The 21,902-nt window shown below is 37.1% G+C and overlaps 1 protein-coding gene across 2 annotated transcripts; it reads right to left on the bottom strand.

Moving 5' to 3' along the window:
* Positions 1–1,485: 1,485 nt before the first annotated feature.
* Positions 1,486–21,902, bottom strand: TNFSF13B (TNF superfamily member 13b). 2 transcript variants are annotated; one of them, XM_037375905.1, is made up of 7 exons: positions 21,624–21,902; positions 13,728–14,140; positions 13,539–13,644; positions 5,545–5,601; positions 5,100–5,212; positions 4,853–5,003; positions 1,486–3,156 (listed from the first exon to the last, which is right to left on the bottom strand). In XM_037375905.1, exons 2-7 carry the CDS (start codon positions 14,052–14,054, stop codon positions 3,044–3,046), a joined length of 867 nt encoding a protein of 288 aa, XP_037231802.1. In that variant the 5' UTR covers positions 14,055–14,140; positions 21,624–21,902; the 3' UTR covers positions 1,486–3,043. The 2 variants fall into 2 exon arrangements, with proteins under 2 accessions (XP_037231802.1, XP_037231801.1); XM_037375904.1 differs by lacking the exon at positions 21,624–21,902 and adding an exon at positions 19,268–19,591.

Below are 21,902 nucleotides of genomic sequence, written 5' to 3'. Positions count from 1 at the left end.
ACTTCCTGCAAAAAAGTACTGGAAAGAAAATGTTCAAGTCCCTCATGTTTGCCACGATGCTCCTCACCACCACACAAAAAAGAACCAGAGTATTCCCACAGTTTGTTGCATTTGCAGAAACCTACCTTAAACACTAGATGTCCTTGATAAGAATGTGAAATATGGTATGAACCAACTAGATACTACTTATTACCTACCACACTTACCTAAATAACACCTCTCAAATGCAGAAGATTTCAGTAATTCCCACTAACTGAAGCATAAGCATGATTGTGGTCTGGATGCACTTTGCTACCTCTTGTATCACCAGTTTGTTAGCAAAGCAATCAGCAATGAAGTATTATCCCTTTCTTCCTGCTTTGGTCAGAAAAAGCTGATCTGTTAAAACTCAACTTTGTGCAGAAGCAGATTAATTTTAAAAAGACAGGTTTTCTCACAAAGCCAACAGAAAACTAATTCAACAACTACAAAATTGCCAGCTTTGTCAGTAGAAATATCTGAATAGTCTGTCAACTTGCACTCTCCACACAAAAGTGTGAGTTCTCATGTTTCGCATTTTTTGTGAAGAAACTTGAGGTTAAGTTTCATCCTACTAAAGGAAGAAAACATTTTCAGAATCTTTTTTGCTCAGAAAAGAAAAGATTTCCTGCAAACCACACCATACCCCAAACACTTTCCAAAGATCTGCACTATCCACATTCACCAGCAGCAGAAGGAACAAATATGGCAAGGAAAAGGGGCAGTGACGACAAGTGATTCAGCTTCAGAGAATTTTTCTGTGATATATGTTTAAAATATCACACTGTGTCCGTGTATATCAAATCTACACCTTTTAAAGTGTCAAGCACCAGAATTGGCTTAAGCTAAGCACAGACAAGCCCACTGAAACCACTGTGGAAACTTTCATACGAGAGTTAAATTTGCAAGTTTAGCCATCAAGTCTCTGGGAAAGCAACAGTAACAACATTTTTTTCTATAATCAGACAATGCTAAAATCAACAAGGTTCTGAGTAGAGATTCTGAGCATCTCTTTAATGTATATCAATAATGACAGACAACTCACTACATGCTAACAATTATATTACCTACATGCAGCTTACATAACCTTTGGCTAAACTGAGTTCCTGTAGAGGATTTGAAATGCCTTTTTGGCAAACTTAGCACAACAAGGCTAATTAATAATTACAATAATAACAACAATCATCAGCAGCAGAAGCAACAGCAGCTTCACCTTCAGGACACGTAAATAAATAAGGAGAACTTCCACAGACATTTTGAAATTGTAGTTAAGACTCATAAAAGAACCCAGTGTGGTAATCCACACATGCTTATTGCTGAAATGTCTTCCTGAAGTCCAGAGATATTGAATTTTTTCATTAGTTTACCATAGACCATAATTCCTAGTTCCAAATCTCTTTTATTTATTGTCTATCACAATGAGAACTCAATCAAATCAGCACAATTTATAAAAACAGACAAGGAGACTGCAATATGCAAAGCATCTTTACTAAATGAGCTTATATGACACAATTTTCAACACCTAAAAAATATGTTCAAATTAAGTACACTTAATTACTGTGGGTTTTATTATTTTATCTATTCCACTAGCAGTTCAATACTTCATTGAAGATCAGTGGAATAAGTATTCAACTTCCATTTCTATTACAATAATTCCTAGAAGTCTTGACCATGTTATTACCTTGACCACCACTACACATGGATTCTTGGGGTAAAAAAAGCCATACACCTTATCTACTGAACAAACCAGACAGACAAAAGGAAAGAAAAAAAGATATCTGCTTAGACTTTCTACAGGACTGATTTTTTTAATTTTTTTTTTTTTTTTTTTTTTTTTGGTAAAACAGAATTGAGCAATATATTCATAACTGCAGAAAAAGCCTATAGTTAACCTAGGGTTTGAGCCCAGATTTCTGGGAAACAAATGTCTGTTCCAGGTTTATTGTTTTTTTTTTTTCTTTTTATTATACTGCCTAGAATGGATCACAGCAAAAAGCAAGAAAGATATGGAACATCAGTATGCAGTAACACTTCCATTGGATAAACTATTCAAAAGATTAAATTCTATTCCCAAATGCCAAAGGCTTATATACGTGTGTGTGCATACTTCCATATATATACATATACATAAATATATACTGTGTGTATATATACACAACATCTATATATGACTGCAGATATGAAGCCAGAAATCCAATTCCACCTACTGTATTGAGTCTGATCTCACTGTGTTTCTTTCTATCCTTGCCTTGCTTACAAAGAAGTATACACATATTCTTTGATGACTAGGAAAGCTTTGAAGATTGGAGCATCTTACATGTCCTTTTCCAAGTAAAATTAATTCTAATTAGCAAATGCTACAAAATTTTAGTAATTTATACACCTTGTGTTCACAGGGAAGAAGCAAGCCAATGGCTGCTAGTCTACATACTTCTGAGGAGTTTGTTTCAGTATCCCATATATTTAGACTTTTTTCTTCCCCAAAATCTTGGTATCAAAGAAAAACCAAAAACCCTCTACCCAGAACCCACCTGATACCTCTATTTTGTGATGAGGAATCTACTGTTTGATGTTTCTTCCTCATACTTTATACTTCATATATTTTATCGATGAAACAAAGTGAATCTAAGATGTACTTTTTAGTTTTCCTTTTTAATTATGGATAATAATTTGGTAGTCAATGGTTCTGTTTATGCTATACTTTCTGGACAACTCCTTTGATATGCTTTATGGACAAGATTTTATTTCAAAGCCAAAAGAACATTGCTTTACAGTTTTTATTTAGAGTCTCCCTTTGCCTAAAAGAAATTGGATTTCTGGTAATCACACGATGGTTATATCTCACAACTGTCTGGTGTGTTTCCTGTTTTGGGTTCACTTATTAAACGGAAGAAAAGTTCTCAGAAGCTGGTGGTGGATGGGGAGAGACTGAATTGGCAGCTTTATTACAATTCAATATTTTTCCTGACAAAGGCATAGGAAAAGAAGAAAACTGCATTAAGCATAATAACAGAAATTAAGGGCTTCAGAGGAGTCTAACTGCACCAAAAAAAGTACCATCTCCATCCAAGGATATTTTGGCCCTTCTTCGTGGTATTGTAAGTTGAAGTTCATCCCCTTCTTCTAATTTCGCAATGCCTGGGAAAAGATTTGGAATATTTCTAAGTTAATATTTGAAAACCATTATTTTCATAAACAGTATTAAAAGTAATTACACATCATCTTACAAATAGAAGCTTGGCTTATTACTTGTGAGGAGTGCTTTTTTATCTTTAGGCCCAATCTTACAAATTGCAGCCTGCCCAAAGCTGACACATCATCTTCTGTGGAGCTGGACCTGCTTTTCACTCTGTACTCAGCATATCACAGTTCACTGAAGAAAATGTGGCAAAAATTTGTAACAGTGGTGTACCCAGATTCCTCATGTTATGGTGATGTGAAAGGCAAGGTCAGCACTGGGTATTGCTGCTCTTAGACATCTCAGTTCCCACAGTTCTGGAGGAGGTCTCATGAGCTTTACCAGCCAAATGAAGCTACCAGACATCAGCTGATTCGCTGCAACTGCAGAGCGCATAGGTCTGCTTCCTGCCAGCCGCACATCAGCTGATGTGATACCCGAGTGCACCTTGCCTTCAAGTTGGAGTCACTGAGCTGAAAACACACCTAACACCTGCTGCGACACATGCTCGACAGCATGAGATATTGCAGTGAGATCTGGTTTTCCAGGTGAAAGCAAAAGGGTGGGAAGCAGGAACCATGAAGTGGCAGGATGGAGTAGAGATCCTAGTAAAGAAAGGGGGTGAGTAATACAAGGGTGAAATAAGAGGATAGATGTAACTGAAGGTGGTTATGATGCCAGAATGTGTGGGAGGGGCAGAAAGTTAAAAGAAATTGTTCAGACAGCCTCAATTGCCAGGAGGAAGTATCTAATGTATTTTAATTTTGAAAAAAAGAATTAGCTTCCTTCTCTATCTCATTTGTTTAATGTCATTACTTGCCAATAGGCAATTCCATCACTCAATGTCACCTACTTTAAAAAAAAGATTGTTTTCATTTACACAGATTTTGCTGGAAAGTAGCAAAAGAGAAAACCCTCAAATTCATCATTAAGGGGGAAAGGCAGACAGAGAAGAGCTACCAAATGAGGTTTAATAGTCCTTGACAGTAATTCTTTAAATGCTACTGCAGGAATATACATATATATTAAGCATTGATCTTGCTGGCCTTGCACTAAATACTTTAATTGGTCTTTCTGGTGCTGTTTCTAATTTGTGCAGTCAGAAAGAGCTCCTTACGGGAATTAACTATTTTTCATCTAAACAAAGAGTAAAACTGCATCAGCCAATATAAAGACTAGAAAATTAAGCTGATAAGAAATATTTTTGGAAATCCCACAGGAAGGTATGCAAAAATTGGGTGGCTAAAATTCATATATATGTTTTAAAGCAAAACATGGCTTCTGAATATTTTATCGGGATAACTAAATGAAGGGATTCAACCCCTAAGTTAAACGGAGTTCTTCAGTAAGGACAGTATGTCCTCCTTTTGTCTGCTTCAGGCATCCAACTGAAAGCACCAAAGCATCCAACCACATTAGATAGTCAGTGGAGAGAGGAGAATTGTTCAGATCACCTAAGTTAGAAGCATACCCTCCAGCTGCTGACACTTCATATAAAACTGTATTTTTTGAAAGTATTCTGTAATTTTGTAATTAACCAGATCCATGACTGCAGTCCTTGTTCTTTACAGCTGCCACAATACTTAATCACCCAACACTACAGATTCTATATGATACAGTTTATTTTCAAATGAGAAGGAAAATGTAGATGTTTACCAGCAGTATAGCAAGAATTATTTGGATAAGACTGTGGCATATTTTGGATGCAACGAAATAATGTCACCAAGCTGAGATCATCACCAAACACGTGGGCCTTCTTCCTCTGTATTAGATGTCCCATAGCAAATGTTGTATCTGTATACAAAACCTGCAGAATGAAGAGGTGCAGATTTCAAACATACTGTATGGAGACATCAAAAGACATTTAAAAAGTCAGATGCTGAAATGAATTGAGCTTTCTCACCTGGCCATATATGAAAAAATATCCTGTTTCTTTGATCACTATTTTATTTCCTTGTTCTTCCAGAGCTGTTCCACGTTTAAAGCTCAGAAGCCAAGGGACAATGCTTGAATCATCTAAAAGAAACAATAATTTTGGGGTAATCAGAAAGAAAAGTTACTTTCTTAATTTTCATCTGCCAAAAATTAACAAAGCTGACTTCTAGTCAAGACTTGCAGTCTCACTATCTGGATTTCCCCACTGAAAAGAGGATATTTGCAAGAGCTGCCCAGATGCAGGGACCTCTTTTTTTCTAACTTTTTTCCTCTCAATTTTTTTCTTTCTTTCTTTTTTTTTTTTTTTTTTTTTGTTTAAATATTTAGTGACATAGCTCAGTTACTGCTTTGATATTGGATGGAAGAGTTAATACACACAATAGTTAGCTATAAATAATGGAACATATTCTTACCTTTCTGCTGGATATCACTTTTGCTGTCAGCGATCAGTTGCAAGCAGGCCTGCAGCACTACAAAATGAAAGCATTTTCAAATCAAAGAAATGTAAATCAGTAACACAACAGAGTAAACTTTTGAAACTATTTTTTAAAAAAAAGAAAGGAGGACATAAAAACCCCACCTTCTCTCAGTCTCACCACTTATTTGAAAACATAATCTACTAATTTTAATGCAGATCTTACACAAACGTGTCAAAGCAAAATTAATACGGCAACACGTACTAAATAACATCCAGAGATGATGCAGCTAAGTAGGAGGGCTCAGCAGCACAAGTAATACTTGCTTGTTTTAATCTCTGGTCCTAATGTAATTGAAAAAATTTAGCACTATGTCAAATAAGCTAGGAATCATCAGATCAATTAGCCTTGTTAATTTTCTAAGCGAAAGCTCAAAAAACCTCCAACCCTGCCAGCTATGATAGATATCTTTTTTCTAATGATACCACACTATTTAAAGAAGTTAGTCTCCAGTCATAGCTGCTGTGAAATATTAGTCATATATATGGGTTACATGGTACTTTCAAAATAAATCCTCAAAATCCATATATATATATATATATATATTTTAAATATGTTTTCGGATATCCACACTGAATCAATGTATACTGAAATGAAGAGGGAAGATACAGAGATGACTTACCAAATTAATACACACATAACAAATATCTTAGTATCTGTCAAAACTGATGTGTTGCTCAAAACTAGAGACTGGTGACACTAATGAGAAACTAGGAGTTTGATCAGAGAAGATTATTGTGGCATGTTAACAATATTGGCTCACAAGTGAAACAAAGATTGTGTAAAAAAATCTGTTAAGCATAAATGTCACAGAACTAAGAAAAAAAAGGATAGTTGCATTTGCTTAGAGCAGATTTTAATGAAAACATCTGGTTCTAGTACTACTTTGAAGGTTGAAAAACAGAGTAGTAACATTTGTTGTGCTTGGCAGAGACCCAATGAATTTACTGAGACTCAAGAGAAGAAAATTCTGCTATAGGATGCTGAATCCCCATTTTCGTTTACCTCTTTTCAGGTAAGAAGGCTACGAGTCAGACTTGGCTGCTCTTGCTATTTTAGGCAGTGTTCTGCTCCATGGGATCCTTTTTTACATCTGTGAGCGGCACTCACTTGTGCAACCAAGTGCCCAGCAGCACAAACCCCTTGCTGCACGGCAGGTAGCGAGAGGATCTGAGTAGAAAGCAGCCTCTCCCTGTATCTATGTCTCCTTTCCAAGGGGACCAGCCTGAAAACACCAGAAGAGGGCTGGATGCTCACCAGCACTCAGCAGTGCCAACTGGCAGTGGACAAAGATTCAAGCACACGTCTGGGAAGGCTCCGATGTTACAATGATCACAGCACCTGAGCTGTGCTTAGGTTAACACTATCCTGCAAGGTCCTGTCTCCTACACTGGAACGTGTCCTTGATTTCTATCAATACTCATCATAATGTGCCAAAGTCTATAGATTTTCAAACCAAGAATTTACAGGCATCTGAATTCCCAGCCTGCTGATGAGGAATAGAAAAACCAAACCAACACAAAATCAAAAAGTATTACACTTCAGTCATTTTTGTATCACGCTTGTGGGTGACAGAATTTTCTGAAAAAGAAGCTTCCCAATAAAATTTTTTATTTTCTGGATTTTCTGGAGTCACACAACAAAACACATCAGGCTTTTTATTTCACAAGGTATCAAATCACTCTCCTTTGAGGCACAGTGCCTTCCTAGTGAACGGAGTTTGCAGATTCCCTAGTACTTCAGTAAGCTAAATCAAAGCTTTAATTCTTGCTTTTAAAAGAACTCACGAGCGTGGCCACTGGATTTTTCCACTAACCAAACAAGGGAAGATTTGTTATGATTCCCACTTAACAGCTGCTCTCCAGCTGTGTACCAACGAGCCGTGTCCACAGGCAGGGACAGTTACGGCCACTTTAGCAACCCTTGTTAAACCTGCTCTGCAAACTTGATTCACAGTTTGCAAGTTTGTATTTATGTTTTTGTTGTTTGCAGCATTGAAACACTAGTCATCACTGCTGAGAACGGCTACACAGTAATTAAAATCAGCAAGTCAGTATAGTCCAAGACCTTTTCCACTTTTTAAAACACATACCAACTCTCCTTTATTGTACAGATATCAAATCTACATATATTCTCTAAAAATATCTCAATGGGTCTTTCTTTAGCATATGTAGTAGAAATAAGGCTTCACAGAATATAGTAAGCTTGTTTTTCATGGAGAAATATGGATACAACAGTGTCATTCATGACAATAAAGAGGACAAACTAGCACAATGGCTATTTTACCTAAAGCCACAAAGGACAAATAATATCTAAAAAAGTGTTTAAAGGATTGAACAACAACATGCTTCAAAAAAATATTCAAAAGCCAAGACTGACACGTTACTATTTCTGGTACATGCTTCAAGCCAAAGTACTTCACTTTGACCTCAGTGGAAATACATGCATGCTTAAAATTAAGTCATTTATTGAAACAAATTCAGAGTGAACAACACTACTATTAAGAAGATATGGATATACAGAGTATATTTTTCTGGGTAAATTAACAGGATTTTTCAGTAAAAAGTTAACACTGTTAAGAAATGTTAGCAATTTTTTTTCCAAGAGGGACCCAAATCTTACCTGAAGTACAATATTAAGAATATATGCATCACAAGATACGGGTTGAAACGTCACTGTCAGTACTCAAACTGACAAATCAAAAGCTCTACCTGAATGGCCTTCAGCCCAGTGGAAATCAAACCTAAGCATCAGCTTTGTAGTCTAAAGGATTTTTTAATACTTAATAATGCAAACAACACAGGATTCATAAAATAAGTCTTAAAAATGCATAAAAATATCTAGTCTGTTTCACCATGAAGTCGAGCTGTATGAAACAGTATATCTAGAACAATAAAGTGTGCCCCATCCTCTTGTGACTTCATAGCTTTGCTTTGATAAGCTTTTTTTTTTTTTTTTTTTTTTTTCTCCCCTTTCCGATTTTCACGGCTCTGCATGATGTGGGTGGGGAGAAGAACATTTCAGTCTGTCTTCTTCCATTAACAGAACAGCCGATTCTGGAGAAGTTAGTGACTCCAGATGCCTTTAGAAACCACAGCCAGCACATGAAAGGATGTGATCTGCACCAGTTGAGCAATGTAACCACAAATTATTATTTTTTTTTAAAAAGCTAGCTTTTGCAGCAGGATAGGAACACAGCTTTCTGCGTATCTGCATGATTTAAGACTCAATATTGGTAAAATCCACTTTGCCCTCCCATGCACATTTTTGTAATATTTAAGTTGCATAATCATTTTAATATTGTGCAATCTAACTTCACAATCCTTTCAAACAAAATGTCAAGTTTATTCTGTGTGAACTCATGTATAAATTCTAAAGTTTCGATATCTGAGGCCCCAGACATTTACCTCAATTTTTGCTGAAACAAAAATAAGCAAAAAACCTGAACCTTGAAAAACAGACCTGCTCGTTTAGGTTTCTTCTTTGGCCTAGATCTGTTCTGTGTAGACTTCCCAAACATACTTACACACTAGATAATTAAATTTATAAATGATACGAGTGTTCTCAACAATTTGCAGTTCTTCTTCCTTAACTTCTTCATTTCTCACCACAAGAGATCTTTTACTTCTTGCTTGTGCATTTTTATAGACTGGTTAATTTTATGCTTTTTAATTAAGAACTCTTTATATGGCATTAATCATGGATTAAATCAGTCCCTGTATTAAAATAGCTTGGTCATAGCTATTAATATGACTCAGATCTAACAAATATCTTTGAAGTACTGGTAGCACTATTTTGACCTTAACAGAATTAACCACTAACGTGTTACAGTAAGAATAATAAGGAAATAATTCACTACAAATTAAGAATACTTCATGTAGACTTCTATTATACAGTATGAAGAAGAATATTGTTTTTAAAAATTACAGGCTGATTGCACAGTGTTCTGCATAATACACAGCACTGATTCATTCATTCAGTAGGTAGAATACTTCATGTAAAATTGCAGGCGTTGTATCAAGTAATTTTCTGTCCTTTCATATAGAAAGGCTTACTTCCTTTTGAGTTAGACTGATGTCAGCAGAAACAAAAAAGACAAGAAGTAGGCATTGTTTTGGTGGTGGATTTTTTTTTTTTTAATTAAGAGAAGTCTTGCATTTCCCTTCTTTGAACAATAAATAAGTATTTTGAGTACTTGGCAAGGGAATTTCATATGTGGCATTTGTTTAGATTAGTAACAAAAGGTTAGGTTTCTTGATTCAAAGATCACTAAAGTCAAGTTCCACTTGTAAAAGTTCTTTCTATCCCTATCAAAGAGATGTAAAACAACAACATAAAACACTTCTGACCAACAAATGTACCAATTTGCCAAAGCAAATGTATCAGTTTGCCAGTAAGGCAATTATACCAAGACGAATGGCAAAATTCTCACAACTCATACACCACACTTGCATGGCAATAGTTTCTTCCCATGGACACAACTGATACTGGAGTAGAACCCAGGAACCACCAGTAAAAAATAATTGTGCCAAGTCACATGTCAGGTTAGCCCGCCTCACTGCTCTGTGGAATTAGTTAGGCTTTCTCCTCAGTTCCTTCCATACATGCAATCAGACTGGCTCAGATGGATATCCTCAATACACCAAAGTCAATACAGTCCACAGGTGCTCCAGCCTGATTACAGCAGAATGTCACCTAAATCTGAGTTTACAGAAGACCTGATGCTCACCTCCCTAGCTGGCCATGGGAATCAGAATCCCACAATAGTGATCAGAACAAGGCATAGAGAGAGCATGTAAATGAAACTTGATATTCATACATTGAACTGGCTTACGTAATGGAACGTATATCTTGTTCCTGGACTCAAGCACACTTACAATTTAGAGAGAAACACGCAGGCAAGTCAATCAACAATTGTGAACAGGGTATAAAATTCAGGAGAGGCTTTTGTTGTGTAGTGTTTTTCCTCTACAGGCAAAATTGATAAAAAGAAAGAGAAATAAGAAAAATTGTATCTCTTCTTATGTGTCCTGACATGGCATTTGCCACAAGTGGTTAAATTATCTATCTGCCTACATATTAATAATACGTACCTTTCAAAATTACCCATTAACTCCTACTCACTGTATCAAGACCTCTGGTTCTGACTGCTAACTGTGCAGCTTTATTTGGAATTGATGCTTGAAACCCATTTCTTCAACCTACTTGAGCTGGAAATTTTCTCAAGGCACAAAATGTACAACTACTGGTGACTAACAGTTTTACGCATGAACACAAGCAAATGCCTTCCCCATAAATATACGAAAGAACAATACTGTGGTAGATCCACTTTCATCCAATAGTCATTTTAATTAAAATTCTAATTTTTGGCCACTTCTACACACACACACCATCAAGTAAATAGAAAAAAAAAAAAAAAAAAAGGAAATTCCTTATGTTTAGGAATGGCTGTGCTGGGCCTAAAAAGAATCATGGGGCATCCATTTCTGGAATTAAATAATTAAAGTTTAAAAAGAAAACAGAATTGAACCACAACCTTATTTATAAACGAAGTCATGGTTCTATATTTTACTTCTAGTCTCCGATGAAGCACAAGAGAAGCAATTGGGCATCAGTGACATTTTCAAGTATTCATTTTCTAAGTAATTGGTCTATGTTAAAGTGAAAGTGAAATTATAGGTCAACAATTAATTATGAGACCAGGCTCTACTCTGAGACCTTGTTGAAGCACACAGAAACAGGACAAGAACAAAGCACCTCACTCAATACCCTAATTTATCTGCTATTGTACCAAAATGAGTGCAGCGCATCCACAGCATGATTTGGAGGCTGTCAGAATTCTGGTTCCCAGAAATTGACGTGAGAAGATCAAAATGTAGGGCCAGTAATTCTGTGTACATGACCAAGCAACAGACAGGATTCAGCACCATGAACAACACCATATTCTCTTACTTCACTCTGCTAAAGCAAAATGTAACATTGACTAGTAGGTTCATGGTCATGAGTGAAATCTGATCTGAGAAAATGTAACGTCTTACTGAACTCTGACAAGCTTAATTTGTTGTAATTAGAGCAGGCAGAAAGGTAACCCTGTATAACAGATGACCTTTTATATAAATGCAAGATTTTTAATTTACTTTTTTCTTCTTTATACACAAAAATATGATTGTCGTGTTAGAAAACAGTTTGGTAGTAGGTCAGCCTAGGTAGCTTTCCCCTTTTAAATGAATGTTCATACTCTATGCTTTCTTCACCCTAAACTATTTTAAAGCCAGCTGTATCTTTAAAATAAAGCTTACAGAAATAAGTAGCTTAATTAGAATTTTATGTGAATAAGGGGAAATAGCTATAATCAGAGGTGGCTACCTGATGAGAAGAATCTTAAGTCTGCCAGAAGCACAGCTGAGGAGCCCAGAACCCCCTCATCTCCCCCATACATCCTCAAATAGCAATAAGAATAAACGTGTAAGCTACCATGAAGGGAACTGGATAACTAGTAGAGTACTAATGCTATAACATTCATTTTAAAAAAGACATGCCTTCTTATTTTTGGTGATGCTTATGTTTTACATCACTAGTGTTTATCTGGGAGTTGCTAGGATGGGGAAAGCAGAGAAGCTCTGTAGCTCCTGTGATAGGAAACAGGCTACAAGAAATACAATTTAAGCAATCTTGTCCTCTATCCTGTTTGCGAAATCACTCTTAGCCAAGATCATGAACCAAGGACTACTAATGAAATAGATGGAATAAATCCCATTTAAACCTATGGATTTTGGGTGATGTCCTAAATGAATATTCTCTTTTGAGAATATTTGTGGTAAGCAGAGTGATTATACTCTACGACTTAAATATCATTTAGCTTGCTGAAGCTTAAATGGAATATATTTCACATTAGTTAGTCATTCAAAAGCACATTTTAAGCGAAGTTTGATTTAGTCTTTGCCTGCAAATTACTCCATTTTAACTTCATCTATCAATAATTTAGGGTATCAGCTTTCATCAGTTATAACAATCTAAAAGTATCTGTAAGAGGATTTAGCAGCTCAGGAACATTTTTAGTTTGTCAGTGCAACTAGAGTATGTATGCAAATTGTTACAATAAAATGCTGTACTTCATCCTATCAGGCATCACTGTGTTTAGAAAAAGAAAAAAAAAATAGGCACTTTATCCCCAAAGGAAACAAATATATCCCATTAATACTCCAATATTGTAATACACATCAGAAGTCTTTTAAGGAGCAGTCTTCAGTGTTCTCTGCAGCACCTTTTAAAAAGGCCACGATAGAAAATAATTTATTGGATAGGCATGCTTTATTATTTTTCCTAATTATATTACAAGATTGTTTTAATGTAGAAATGATGCTAAACCACTGAATTCCTTGTAGCCTGCCTCTTTTGACAGGTACAAGCCAGACTTTCTCTTTGAAAGCTCCTACTTCCCTGAAGTTAAGGTCCTTTCTTTCTACTTCTCTTTTTTACAAGGAGCATATTTTCCCAGAAAAATGACTTGGCATTTTTAATTATAGCTTTCCCTCCCTACTATTGATCAGAGAGAAACACGCTAGGCATTACCCTGAGTTGAGACTGTTGGATTTAGAACTGAGCAATTCACAGCCTGAACGGTTTAAAGTTGCCTTACTCAAGTCTACTGCATCATCAAGAAATACTTGTTACAAGAAGCAGATTTGGGATTTAAGGATGAAAGTTCAACCTGCAGTAGCATTAACACCTGGTACCTTAAACAGTATGGTAACCAGTAAGAGAATGTGCCCATGGTTAACACCATTCATTCAGCAATAATTGTGAAAACTGTAATGGGCTCTGGGAGCACGGATGGGCTGACAGGAGAAGACACAAGTCAAGCACTGCTGCTTTTCTGAAGACAGTATCCAACTGCGGCACCCCAACCCATGCCACAGGATGCTATTTACCTTTTTCTTCTGTGTGGACAACAGACCGTCTCCCCCTGTTTCTGCTCCCGTTCCAGATTTCCTTTTGGAAGCTTTCAGTTGGGCCAGGACCTGGAAGCCTGTTCTCCTAATGAGGAGAAGCGACAGTCAGTAAAAGCAGCCTGACATTTGCTCATCCCCTGCAAGCCAAAACCCACCCCTGCAGCTTACCTGCCTGCCACCAGCTGCAGACACTTGCAGGAGGGAAGAGGCAGGGGCACCCACTTTATTTTCATCAGGGGACACGGGTGGCCGGTCTAGTGGAGACCTTGCCTGGACCCTGTAGATCAGCTCACTGCGCAGGGCTTCTAGTTCTGTTTTCAGGGTGATAACATGGTAAAGAGACACTGCTGCAAGACAAGAGGACAGGAGCATTGCAAGCCAAAGGAATGTGACAGAAAAAAGTCCCGTGGTGCCTGAAGCAGCACCAGGGGGGGCAGAGGGAGAGGAGGCGGTATCCTTCTGTTGGATGACGTGCGCACAGTCCACGGATTTCATCGCTGTTCTTTCCTCACTAAAGCCAGAGGGAGAGTTCAGCTGTCCCCTTCCGAGGTGCAATCCATGTTACCAGTTGCTCTCTGAAACTAAGGGCATCCAGAATAAGTGAACAAAACGCCCAGATCATTTCCTGTCATATGAAGCACTTGATAGAATCATTAATGTACAGAGTGAACATTTAAGATTCAGTCTCTGTTTAGTTTTCTTCTTTCTTTGCTGCATTTTGGAAATGAATACTTTCTCACAAGCTGCTTGCTGATTGTACCTTCCTCCTTTCACTTTCAACTATTTATTTATGTGGCAGCTTGCTATTACCATTTCCCATTATATTTAGGCACAGACAGTACCACTGGTAAAGTAGAGCCTTATCTAGAAGTGCAGAAACAATGTGAGGTTTCCCGGCAGCTTATCATCCAGGGCTACTTAAAAGACATACACAGATGACAATGTGTATGCCTGCGTGTGGGTGGGTATATAGATGTACTGTGTATATATATTATATCGTATATAGGAATACATATATTCATATCTAAAGTGCCTATATACCTACAAAGGGGCCAACCTATTCAAACAAAAATTTTGGTGGTTTTCTCAACACAATAGTGAAAATATTCCCAGGCGTGAGTAACAAATTACTCTTCTCTCAACTGTATGAAGCTGCAGATTCTGCAGTTCAATTTATCATACTAACCTGAAAAAGTATGACTTTTTATTAAACTTCTCTAATAAATATAGTTTCTCTACAGAATTCAAGGACCTGAATTAATGCAAAAGGGGACACAGAGAAGTGGGGAAATGAAACTTGTGGGGGATAGGGACAAGGACTAGAAGGGGTGGAAACTAGAGGACGGGAAGGAGTAAGAGAGGGGAAAATAAGAACAGAGAGGGGAAGAGGGCAGAGGGGTGTAGAAGGAAAATAACATCTACAGAATTAAAAAAAAATAATTAAACATGCACTCTTAGGTTTTTCAGGTGAATCCTGAGTGTCTGGTTTAAGCTCATCTTTTTAAGTTTTTACTAGTCCTTTCATCTGAAAACCCTGCATTAGGAATTCCTTTCTTCTCTGCAGCAAGGCTACCTAAATATCCCAAGCAGGTACATATCCTTTTTGTATTGCCTTCTCACACAAAATTAAGGTTTTACCACTTCGTTAAAAGTTTCAGTGGTCTGGGACAGAAAAAAAATAATCAAAAAGCATCACAATTCCAAATAAAATCAACAAGTCAACTCCACCACTGGATTCTAATTTTTTTTTTTTACCATGTCAAGTAAACTTTATCTTTGCGAGAGAGAGAACTTTACAGGTCTGTCTGAATACTGTGTAATGAAACCTCATAGCAACACCCTTCTGAATAGTTCAGATCAAGCTGATTCTGTTGAGAAGAAGGAAGAAGAAGCAACAATAGAGTAACAACTTCCGTAGCTTCTCCCACTCCTACTTAAGACTATGAGAAACTGAGGGTTATTATAAGCTTTATCATCTTCCATTGCGATGCAAGGCACACTTTCCCTTACTTTGCCACTGCTAGCAACCACCCAATACCCTGCAGAGACATGTAATTATTTTCCTAAATGCAGAGGGAAAAAAATTATACCATAACTCTTAACATGCCTCTAGAAAGCATACACATACTGTGAGAAATTACATAGAAATTAGTGCAGAGTGGAATATAGGCAGAATACCATATTGTGTCTGTACCTCTTCTCAAGGCTCAGTTAAGGTGTAAACAGGGCTGCATTTTGAAGGAAATTTAAGATGAACTAAGGTAGGTTTTTTGGAACAGAATAAACAACTTTTAGAACTAAGCAGGCATGCCTTGAAGTATCGCTAGACATCAGAACACTACCAGCCTAGTACTGACCGTGTTCCAAAAATAAAACAACATGACAGCTGGAAAAGAATTGCTATTTAAGAAAACTAAACCAAGTGAGAGAACGAAAGTTATAACTGGCTATCCAGGAATACTGAGAAACATTTGGCTGAGACCTCTGTGGTCATTAACATATAAGAAAACAACAGACAGGTATATAATTAGCATCACTCTAAACACTTCGAAAGAAAATAGGCTGTTCTCAGCCTCCACACCTTCTTCAAATGGGGTCAGTATTCAGGCTGATAAAATTACTGTGGTGACACAGAGGACTTCTGTAAGAAATTTGGCTTTCTCTTGCTTATCATTCTTATAAATGAGAAATCCAAAGGAGACATGAGGAAAATCAGAACAGCCCCCATACAGCAAATCGCTAAATTCAACAGGTATTTCTAGTTGAGTATCAAAGAGATCACTGTTTGCAATCTTGTTATTCTATAGCTTCATAAGAATTTAAGTGAATTGAAAGAAAAGATAATCTTAGACAGCTTTTGTGATGACAAAAACATAGTGGAACAATAAATAATGACAGTGAGAGATCAATCATGAAAACCAACATGAATAGCCTAGAAATTATTACATAAGGGGTTTACATAAAATACACAAATAATAAAACGGGAGTTGTTCAACTCCTTAAACACAATCAGATGAATTTTCAGTAAATTTCAGATACTAATTAAAGTAAAACCCCAGAAAAATGACTAAAAAAACCCCAAGAACAAACCCAAACCAAAAAAAAAAAACAAAACCCAATGCTAGTTGCGGAGCCTAGAGTGTGGAGATGTTGCCTTGATGCTTGCCACTATGTCTCATCATAACATATTGACCTTATGATCCCTTGTGTTGGCAGAGCTGCAAAGTATCCTTTATCTACTTGAAGCAAAGTCAGTTAGATGAACACATGTGCACTTTCTTCTTCATTTTAACCTAAGGTATGACTGAAGAGGGCTAAAGGAGTGCTCAGATTAGCCTTCCATTAGCAGATATGGGAGAGCGTTGACTCCAGCTGAACATGAGCTCTCAGAAAGAAGCGTAATATTTGGATATATACACTGGAGCATAATATTAAGCAAAAATAAGAGGCAGCAGTAATCATGCTTTTATATTGACAAAACTCTTTACACATCGTTATGACTGCCAAAACTGAATGGTGAAAAAGGGTTCAGAACAAAAAATGCAGAATGAAATAACAGGCCTAAAAAACTCATCACGGAAAGGAACGGGTATTCAGTTTGTGGTTAACAGCCTGTTTCTACTGCCAGCTTCGCTGAAAACCCTTTTGCAAAAGTTTGTACCATATTAGCTGGTTTTGGCTCAAGACACACGCACTATGCTACACATGCATCAGTGAAACTTTAGGGCAACAAGTGACTACCACCTCAAGCCCAGTTCACAGCAGTGTTTTCCAAACTGTTTCTGGAAAATGACACTGCCTTGAACTGCAGAAACCTAGTCCTGGCCTAGGTTTTCTAATTCTGAAAGCAAAAAGGAATAAACCCTTATAATAAAGGTATTCTGTAAATAAGGTCCTTTTTGCATGCACAGTACAGTTGATCCATACACACTCAGTGCCTCCTTAAGCCAAAGGATGAGCTACTCTGAACACTCAGGTTGAATGACTAAGAGACCTCTTTAATTTAGCTGCGGAAAATGACTAAGAAATGCCTTGGCTAGTCTAAGAACTTTACTTAACAAAGTCTTTTACTTTCGGGTAAAAAAAAACTTTTCACTTTTGAGCAAACTTTTAGTTAAAACTCTAAGAAGAAAAAAACCCAAACCCATTACCACTGAAGACTTAATGGTGAGAATGTTTCACTAGGGGAAATGGATTCCTGAACAAAATCAAGGCTGGTTAAACCTTCCAAGATGCTACAGCAGAAACAAACCCTATAATTTCTGCAAACAAGTTTTTTTCATTTCCGTTATGCAGAGTAGCAGATTAAATTATCAAGATGGGCCCTGGTAACCTGCAAATGTATAAAACTTTATCAGTACATCTGTGGGGAACCAAGGCAGAGATCGTAAGAAATCACACAGGAAATTCATGGCTGAATCAGAAACTGAACTTTTGGCTTCCTGAAATCCAGTACTGTAATTTAACCACAAAAGCATCTTCTTTGAGGGGGAGGAAAAATCCCATAATGAAGTTTAACGTACAAAAAAGAAGTAGATAATGTGAATACAAAGACCTGGGTAAAAACCCAGTTTACTGAAGAAATGTAAAAGTTTATTTAAAATAAATGTTCTGTTTTTAAAAGGGAGCTTGTGCAGATGCTGCAGCCCAGAGATCCAGGCAAATGTTGTCTGCCATACTAAAAGTATGCCTCCAGTGGCAAAGCTCCAATGCCACGTACTTCTGAAGTAGACACATGATGGAACTGGTCTCTGCAGTTACAACAAAAAGAAAGAGGCCACGACAGCTTGTCTTTCTGCACGAGACAGTGCAGGACAGATAAAGGAGCAAAGAATAAGCAAGGGTTCCATTTTAAACAATTTCAAGTCCATTCTGAAGATGGACAAAATGGATGGACTATTTTGGAGGAGATCAGAATAGAATCCTGGATGACAGTTTTCTGCTATTACAGCTACCCATATCAAGAGTATTCATAGATAGCCCTCTGAAACAGTACACATTCCCTTCAAAGACAATTAGTTCTTTCAGCCATTAACTGCAATCTATACAGTAGCAAAACCAGGTAAGTTCCTATGGATCCAAAAATCACTCTATTTGTGAATACTGTGCTCCTGTGGATGTGTATCTTACATCCTATTACCTTAAATTTTAGGTAGCTATTGAATACCTTGCAAGGATGTGTTATCCAAAGAGTTAAAGACTTATTTGATATATTACCTTGTTAAAAGGAAAAAAACCCAACAACCCAAAACAAACAAAAAACCACTATGAGAACTTTCTGAAGCACAAAATATATTCTTCTCTTTGCCTCCCAATTTCAAAATTGCCTAGAATAACGCAAGTGTCTCTGCACATTTCAGACACACCGTGCTAGATTTATTGCTTGCCTGATACTTTATTTCTCTAGAGATCTAGACAATTTAGGTTCAAATCTGGCATGCATACTACATAAAGTAAACATACAACTGACTTGCAGCCATCATTATTACGCGGTCATTACAGTTCTTTCAAAGAGGTAGGCAATGGCACAGGAAAAAAAAGCAATTATTATAGGTGTCTCCCAAAGTATGCAGCAGAACCAACAAGACATACAAATAATTTTAAAAAGACAACAATACAAAGAAAACACATGATTTATATGCTACAGCAGCTTAACGCCAGCCTCCCCCCCGCCCCCCTCCCCCAATGGTACAGCAATTCCTTCTTACTGCACAGGGGAAAAGCTCTGTCATACAGCTGTAGCTCACTTCTTTTATAGTCTCTCTGGCTTGGCTATCCAGCAACACGGAGTATTGCATTTCTCGACCTCTTCGATACTATGCAACTTGACAGATTTTGCACAGTTGGGCTAAAGAAGCATTTTTATGGTAGTAAAATAAACCAGGAGCTACAGCCTTTCACGTGGGAGTGACCACTCTGTTGCTGCTACAGGCTGTGGACCTTCATTAAAATACACAGGACAGGGTTCCAAGTATTTTCAAATCACAGGTTATTTCCTCGTAGCTCTATCTAATGCTACGCTGTTCCCAAATCCTCAAGGACTGAAACAGAAAGGTTCTCTGCCTGACCTTTCCCTTTGAATTTTTGTAAATAATTAGCCCACACCAGACGTAAGCATAATGCAGAACAGCTGTAGAACTTCCTTTCCTTCTTGTCTTCAAGCAGTAAATTCTGTTCCTTAGTTGCTCATCAAAACTAGCGGCAACATCTCTCCGAACTTGGTATGTGAACACACATTTTGTCAGCAACCTTGCACTTTTGCATCATTCACCTAATTCCTTAAGATTATTAAGGACATATCTCCAGTTATTATGAGTGAAACCATGTTCTGTAATACATTTAAACCAGGTCTACTCTTAAGCTGTACTGCCTTTCAGAGAAAGAACTGCTGTTTTTTCATGACACAGGAGAGTTATTCTGTCCCCACCCAAGCTGAAGCACAACAAATTAATCACATTATGGTTTTCAAAACATTTCCCAAGAACATGCAGTGTGTCTTCCTTATCTACTTAGAGATAGAACTCTGTCTAAAGTCTAAAATGACAACCCAGAATAGGGTCCAGCAAAGCATTTAAAGCTCAGGCATGTTCAATATTTTCAGAACAAATGATTTTTGTTTAGCTGATGGTTCAGTATTTTCTCAAAATCTTACCTATGTATACTTTACCTTTTTAATAAACAGCAAATCCCCTGCCTTTGGTTTAGGTTTCATTTCTAGGATTTCAATTTAGATGTGCATAGATGTACCCAAATCTGAGCTGCTCCTTTACTTTCACTGCTTCAAGAAGAAATACTTTCCCCCCCCATTCAAAATTAATAGGTATCTTGAACAAAATATCAAAAAGTACCACCGACCTCCCCTAGCCCTCTTTGCTAGGTATTGGGTTAAAACTGAACTATAAGCCTTGCAGTAATCCAAGAGAGGACACACATTTTGCAGCTTTAGAAAAGACAGCAGCAAATCCTTATTTTCCGGGTATTTCACATTAACATGCAGGATGGGAACAGAGATGATACAAGCTTAGTTATGCATGTCTCTGTAAGAAAGTAGAAATTGCTTCAGCCCAAGTATCCCACTGCAGCTACACGAATTAACTGTAAACCTGCTAGAATGGCCTTATAGCACGTAAGATTGACATTTAAATTATTTACCAGCAACAGATGGTAAAACTACTCAGAAATACTTAAAAATATTTCCTCATTGACACAATACTTAGACCATCCCTCAGTCTCCCAGATAACAGAGAAGTTTTGAAATGCAGAATGTGTTAAAAAGCGAAGTTACTGCCTATCAATTTTACTTACTAAAACTTCCTGAAGGTGAAAACACCTGACAAGGCTTAGGAACAGATATTTGTAATATCTGTTGTGTTTGTGGAAAGCTATTACATCTAACAGTGCAGATGTCTATTCCATGTGCTCTGGTTTTAGCAAGTAAGTGAAAACGACACCTTGAGGTTGGTCAGTTACCATGCCCACAAAAATACCCAAGCACACATATCAAGGCCAGGCCACAAACTAAAGCAAGACATTAACAGCATTTTTAATGTATCAATTTATTGCATATGTCAGTACATAAAAATAGAAAAGTGTTTTTTGTAAAATTAATTTTATTGTAAAAACCAGACTAGAATGAGAATGTAAAACTTTGCCACAATTCGCACATATACAGTAACATTTACGCTGCCTACAAAACTTAAGAATACTTTATGACATTTTTGCTTTAACTATATATTAAAGTCAAATAAAAAGCTTGCATCATATATTCAATGACTGTTTCTTAATTCAAAACACAAGTGTTATTCAGAACTTCAATACACTATCTTTATTTACACTTCTGCATGGTTCTACTCTAATTATACAAGCAGGATGGCATTGTAAATTATTCTTAATGGGATGCATCAGCCTGATCCCACTACATGCAAGAGGCACCAATTTTATATTTGGCAGAAGTGCCCCTAGCAAAATCACTTGTCAGTAACAAAATTAAAAACGTACTTATCAAGAATATGAGATACAAATGGAGGTATGTCTGCATCTTTTTGCTAACAGAAGAGACCATACCTTGGACTCTCAATTCAGCCTTGCATTCTTCACCGTGAACATCCAACGTGATGCAAATGATTAGCTTAGAGATGCTGATATGCATATTTTCTATTATTAGTTAATCCATCTGCCCTTCAACTGAGATTGTCCGTAGCCTACCAAATGTATTTGTGCTCTAATTTTACCTGAGAAATGGACATGAGGGCAGCTACGCCAGCTAACATTTCTTCAGACAAAAGCATAGCTTATCTCTCTCAGTTAAAAAACAAACACTGGGAATGTAAACTTGGGTTAGCA

Source organism: Falco rusticolus, chromosome 2 (assembly GCF_015220075.1).
Source record: "Falco rusticolus isolate bFalRus1 chromosome 2, bFalRus1.pri, whole genome shotgun sequence".
Lineage (NCBI taxonomy): Eukaryota > Metazoa > Chordata > Aves > Falconiformes > Falconidae > Falco > Falco rusticolus.
This window is presented reverse-complemented; position numbering and strand designations above follow the sequence as displayed.

What these genes read in the sequence shown, in the direction of transcription:
- TNFSF13B (XM_037375905.1), bottom strand. Translation starts at nt 14,054, where the DNA reads ATGAAATCCGTGGACTGTGCGCACGTCATCCAACAGAAGGATACCGCC. An exon ending in AAGTGATATCCAGCAGAAAG is followed by an intron (nt 5,213 to 5,544) that starts GTAAGAATATGT and finishes TGTTTCTTTTAG; the next exon opens with ATGATTCAAGCATTGTCCCT. An exon ending in ATTTTTTCATATATGGCCAG is followed by an intron (nt 5,004 to 5,099) that starts GTGAGAAAGCTC and finishes TTCATTCTGCAG; the next exon opens with GTTTTGTATACAGATACAAC.